Source organism: Numida meleagris, chromosome Z (genome assembly GCF_002078875.1).
Source record: "Numida meleagris isolate 19003 breed g44 Domestic line chromosome Z, NumMel1.0, whole genome shotgun sequence".
In the NCBI taxonomy this organism is placed as follows: Eukaryota; Metazoa; Chordata; class Aves; order Galliformes; family Numididae; genus Numida; species Numida meleagris.
Window position 1 is genome coordinate 16,847,902 of NC_034438.1, and position 6,000 is coordinate 16,853,901.

At 44.5% G+C, this 6,000-nt stretch overlaps 1 protein-coding gene across 2 annotated transcripts in view; it reads right to left on the reverse strand.

Moving 5' to 3' along the window:
- The window catches only part of LOC110389709 (chondroitin sulfate proteoglycan 4-like), a 40,737-nt gene extending 35,502 nt beyond the window's left edge, over positions 1-5,235 (reverse strand). For both annotated transcript variants that reach the window (XM_021380575.1, XM_021380574.1), the window contains exon 1: positions 5,081-5,235. In XM_021380575.1, coding sequence (XP_021236250.1) covers positions 5,081-5,192 — 112 coding nt within the window. In that variant the 5' untranslated portion in view covers positions 5,193-5,235. The remainder of the gene's footprint in view (positions 1-5,080) is intronic.

The following is a 6,000-nucleotide window of genomic DNA, read 5'->3' on the forward strand; positions in this document are numbered from 1 at the left end:
CTAAGATGAAATAACTGAAACAACCCAGGGAACTAGCAACATAGAGCAACAGCATGGACAGCTGCAGCATGCATGCAACAGAACACAGTGATGCATGAGTATATATACGTCTTACAGCTTTTTCTTTTTTTTTGTTTCCCCTTTCTCCTGGTACTGAATTGCAGGTTTTAACAACAGAGGTGATAAGTTCCTAATAATCTAGAAGCAGGCTGAGCTGTTAGTTGTACAATGTGCAGGTTCCAACTCTTTTCTCATAAGCTAGAGGAAAAACAGCATGTGATCTCAGATGTAAACACAATAGGTAGACTCTCCCTTGGGACAGGATCTGAGTGATGGATGCAAGTGTTCAAAGTATATTAATACCAAATATAAATAGATCATTGTGATATTAATAACTTTTAAAAGTCTTGTTCATTTTGATTGCACAGCACAAGTGGAGACATTAAAAAGTTCTGAAGAAACCAGAGAAATTACGTGTACCTCATGGAATAAGCTATTTACAGCTGTCCCCCATGAAAAAAAAAAAAAGCAGAACGAGGGATTAAAGAATACTTCTGCAACTATTGCACATGCTCTGTACTACAAACATGCCTAAAGCTGACCCAGAAACAAGCAACTTCTCTAGATGCTTTGAGATAACAGAGCTTTTCATCCAGGTCCAAGACTTCAACAGCTGTACTGCAAGAAGAGACGTCAGTCATCTCTGAAGTGAATTCTTTAATTTCCACAAACATGGACTCTACTTCCATAAATTTTTTCAGCTTTACCATAGACTCCTTGAAACTGGAACCATTCATTAGAACAACTGAGACAAACTCATTCCTTCACATGCTGCAAGTACGTGTTCCAAATTCCCTGTCCAGCTGTTTCCTTTCAATCCGAGGCTGCCACGCATATATTTGAAACCACTGTGACTACAGGAGAATCCTAATATCAAAATATATAAAAATAATTCAGAGAAAGAGATACTGGTCTCTATCAGTATATTACAATTATTTAAAACAGAGTAATTTAAACTAAACCCCCTGAAGTAAACATCTGAGTGGTGGGAGAAAGATGTTGTGAAAATATGTTTGCTATATGAAGTGTCCTAACTGAAAAGTAATTCTTTCATGCAGAATATTTCTATATGACTAACATGTTTCTGAACTTTTGGAAAGGTTGTTAACAATACACTATAGTATACCAGCTATTAAAACCACTATTTTTAAGACATAAAACAAATAGTAAAAGCCCATGTCCTGGTGAGGCCACACCTGGAGTACTGTGCTCAGTTCTGGGCTCCTCAGTTCAAGGAAGACAGGGACTTCTAGAGAGAGTGCAGTGGGAGGCCACAAACTGATGAGGGACCTGGAGCATCTCCTTGATGAGGGAAGGCTGGGAGACCTGGGACTGTTCAGATTGGAGAAGAGAAGACTGAGAGAGTATCTTATCAGTGCTTATAAATATCTAACAGAGAGTCAAGTGCATGTGGCCAGGCTCTTTTCAGTGCCAAAATAAGGGGCTGGGGGTACAAACTGAAACATAAGATGTTACATATAAACATGAGGAAAAACGTCTTTACTCCGAGGGTGACAGAGCACTGGAACAGGCTGCTCAGAGAGGTTATGGAGCCTTCTTCTCCAGAGATATTCAAAACCCAACTGGATGCTTTCCTGTGCAACTTAATGTAGGAACCTGCTTTAGCAGGGTGTTGGACTAGATGATCTCCAGAGGTCCCTTCCAACCCCTACAAATCTGTGATTCTCTGAAATTGCCATTATAGTAAGACATAGGTTTCATGGAGTTCTGAGGAGCAGCATATTCTAGAAATAAAAACAATCAGCTCAAGTTATTCAAAACTCATTCAAACTAGCAGTTGGAAAAAACAATATTTGACAGCAATTACTTTCTTAAAGTAATCTCATATTTGCTTTTTCCGTCTGATTAGCAGTGAAGAAGAATCAGATTGGTAGCTGATTTTTCTGACATTCCTGACTGAAACCTGGCTTCACATCACAAAAACTTTGTTTGTCTGCCCATTAGAACTAGACTGAATGGGCTTAAAATTACTAACCAGAAAGTCATGGGCTTGATGAAATGAGTAATACCCTTGCACAGGTGTAACCTGACACTGATAATAGCCCTGCCTTCTACAGTGAATCTCAGTGCCTCTTCTTCTAGCAGGGAGATGAAAAAGTGAACTTCCTTCCAGTCTGATTCAGCTGCAATTACCAATAATCATCTGAAGAAAAAAAAAAAGAAAAAAAAAAGAAAAAAAGAAAGAGAAAGCAGAACATGTATCTTCACAGTTTAAAATACACTCGTGTCTTCTTCATTTTATCTTGCAGCTGGATGGAATCATATTTGAAATACTATATTTTTAACTCACTTCTAGCTGCACCATATGATTTAACTTAACTGGTGAGACTGATAAACACCATCAGAACCAGTGAATATCCCAACATCACGCAGTTTGCTTACAAATCTTTGGTGGGAAGCTGGTTAAAATCTTTGTTCTAAAAAAAACAGTTAGGATCTAAATTGCAGTCTCTCATAATTCAGGTGCACTTCTTCCAAATATGCCTAATGACTAAATTTCACAGAGATATCCTTTCCTTCTTTTTCTCTTTAGCAAGGTTTCCTAAATTCGTTGGTGGTACAATGTTCAAAAAATACAAACACATTTCATTATTAAAATATTTGTCTCCTGCTCCACTTGAATGGTATGCAGAGATCACATACTACAGAAGCAGTAGGGAAGTCTGAGGGTGATCAAAACTGTATCTTTTCATCAGAGAAAAACAGAAAGTATCAAACTGCACTTTGGAGGACACACTTCCTCTAGATCTGAAAGCAGAAGACATTCTGACACTTAGGAATGCCATAGTATGCTGGGTTAACGTTGGAATTGTCTCTTCCCAGATTACAGAGTCTAAACTAAAACTACACCCCACAGCGTACCTTCCCAATACTTCATGTAACAGGAGTTTGGTTAGCGAAGTTTTGATACTAGGACAAACAGAAGAAACAATGCAGCAAAATGCCAGGGAGAAAACACAGAATTAAAATACAACACTTTATAAAGGAAAAAATACTACTTCCACTTTTTCTTCTTATTCAAGCTAGTGGCAGATGACATCAACAGCACATAAGGAGCACAGGAAGAATGGACATGTCACATAACTGCCAGATTTCCTAGGAATGCCATTTACAGGTAATACAGCCCTCATTTCAAAGTGAATTCTCAGTGTTGGTTCACACTTTCTCACTGTTGGATTTACAGCGAGATTATGTGGGCAAATCAAATGCTAAGAGTCTGTAAGCCTCTTACAGATTACAGTGTACACAGTGATACACATCCTTGTGCTATGTTCACATATGCTTTACATACCAGATTTCCAGGTAAAGATAGTCCTATAGTTAAAGCACTGAATATCAAATGAACATAGGTGATGTTAAGTTCTGGTTCCATCATAGAAACATAGTGAAGAGTTGTGCAAACTACTTAACACCTGATTTCAGTTCACCAGCTAGAAGAAGTTGTTACTGCTTTTTTTCCTTCTGAACTTCAGCAGGTTTTCCACTCTAGTCTAGATGTCTGGGACCAGGATCTGTCTCTCATGGCTATAATATATACTCCAGCAGCTGGAGTAGGAGACAAGTGCTGGATTTTAACACACTGGCCTGGTACAGATGCCAAACAACGTGGGCTGGCAGAACTCAGCATGAACACAGCTTAGATGAAGCATCCTACATTGCTGCACCTAGATTAGCACAAGCAGCTGGCTGAGTTTGACATCCTACCTTGCAATCTGGAAATGCAGCCTCCAGCTGTGGCTCTGCCTTGTAATGCCTGGAATGCAGGACACTACCGCAGCAGCAGCAGGCATGAAGTGGTCTGTCAACTTCACAGAGCACTGTTTGCAAAACTGTACTAGCTGACCTCACATTACTGCTAGCAAAGTAAATGACAAAACCCTTAGATCATGACATTTCTGACAATGCTACATCACTACAGAAATTTCAGTGACAACCAGATCTCCCAGATATCCATGACAGCTAAGAGATGTTTCTATAAGCAACAAAATATTCCCCCTACCATGCGTGCAGGCCTTTTGCCCACAAAACCTGCAAGATCACCTATACTGAAATCCTCCTGTGGAAAGACAAGAAAGGTATATTCCGTTTGTAACAATTGAAACTAATCCTTTCAGATAACCAAATGAGCCTTTGTTAATCTCTAAAGAACTGAAAATTATCTGTTAAAAGTTACAATTTCATATTAGGAAATGGCTCCTAACTTGTTTTCTGATCTACAGAAAATAGCCACAGTACTATCACGGACAATGAGACACACATAATTTTTAAAGAAAGATGATGGTAATCTGCTCATGTCACATGAGATTGCAAAGCATGCTAAAAAAGACACTTCAGGGCGTACTAGTCTGTTATTAAACACAGATATTTAAAATTAAAAACTTGATGTCCAGTCCTTAATGCTGTACCTACAGTTCACTCGAAGATGTATGAGAAGACAAACTTCAAATGTAAGTTTCTGCCCATCCTGGTGTCAGTTCTAGCAGCTTAGCACATCCACAAGCAGAGCAGCAGCCCCTGCCCGCTTTGGGAAGCCAGACGTTAGGCATAAGCTCAGTGTAGATGCCAAAAACCAGGCACCCGACGCTGCTGGCTGGTACTGACCATAGGGACTGCCTGTTGGCATGTAAGCCGAAACGGGAAGGAATCACAGGGCATACTCTTTCACGAGCCTTGGGGCTTTTCTCATGGCATATAATTACAGTCACACATATAACTGTTAAAAAAAGAGTTTTTTTCATGTTCTTGCTCCAGGCCTCAAAGACCGGCGCTGGGGGCCCGCGCCTAGGCCCACTCACGGTTCAGCCGCAGCTCCGAGCCTAGACCCCGCTCCCGGACGCCGGCGGGACACCCCCGCGAGGGCTGCCCTGTCCCCTCGCAGGCGAAGCCCCGCACCTCGGCCCTCTCTCTCTCCCCTGCACCCGGAGCGGCAGTCGGTCGGGGTCGGGGTCGGGGCCTGCCCGCAGCCCCGCGGCGCCGCCCGTCATGGCGGCAGCCCTACCTGCGAGAGCCGCCCGGCCGGCAGCCAGCAACAGCGCCAGCACGGCCAGCAGCGGGGCGCGCAGCCCGCCCGCCATGCCGCCGCCCGAGCGGGCAGAGCGGGGCGAAACCATGGGGCGCGGAAAGCCCGCCCCGGCGCTCCCCGCCCTCCCCTCAGCGACAGCCACTTCCCCCGTCCCGCCTCCCGCTTCAGAAGCACCGTGAGGGCGGCGGCTCCGCGGCGCCACAGCGTGGCCCGGCCGTCTGGGCGGCTGGGGCCGGGGTGGCAGTTGGCGCTTCGTGGTTCTCGCCAGGACGGAGCGGCGGGCCGTGCTCCGCGTCTTCCGAAATCGGCCACATTTCGGCACGAGAAGCGCCCTGACTTTTATTCTTGCAGTTTTCTTCTCCAGCTCACGCCTGGGACATATTGCAGCGCTTCCCGTCCTTCGTGCCCGGCCCCGGGCTGCCCCGGGTGAGCAGGGACAGAGGCACCGCGCAGCCCTTTGCAGGACGGCCGGAGCATTTACTGTTTTCCAGCGTTCAGCAGCTGCTCACCAGTTTCACAGCATGCTGTATCACAGCGTCACTCAAGCTGGAAGTGGCCACGGATGGTCTGCACTCCCGAATGTGACGTTGTCTGCGGACACAGAATTACAGAATCGTTAAGGTTGGAAAAGACTCCTAAGATCAAGTCCAACCATCAACCTGTCACTACCATGCCCACTAACCATGTCCCTCAGTGCCACATCTACACATTTCTTGAACATCTCCAGCAACAGTGACGACTCTTCTTCCCTGGGCAGCTTGTTCTGATGTATTACTGCTCTTTCTGAAAAGAGTTTTTTCCCAGTGTCCAACCTGTGAACCACCGCTGGTGCAGCTTTAGGCCATTACCTCTCGTCCTGTCGCAAGTTACTTGGGAGGACAACCCCCTCCTTGCCA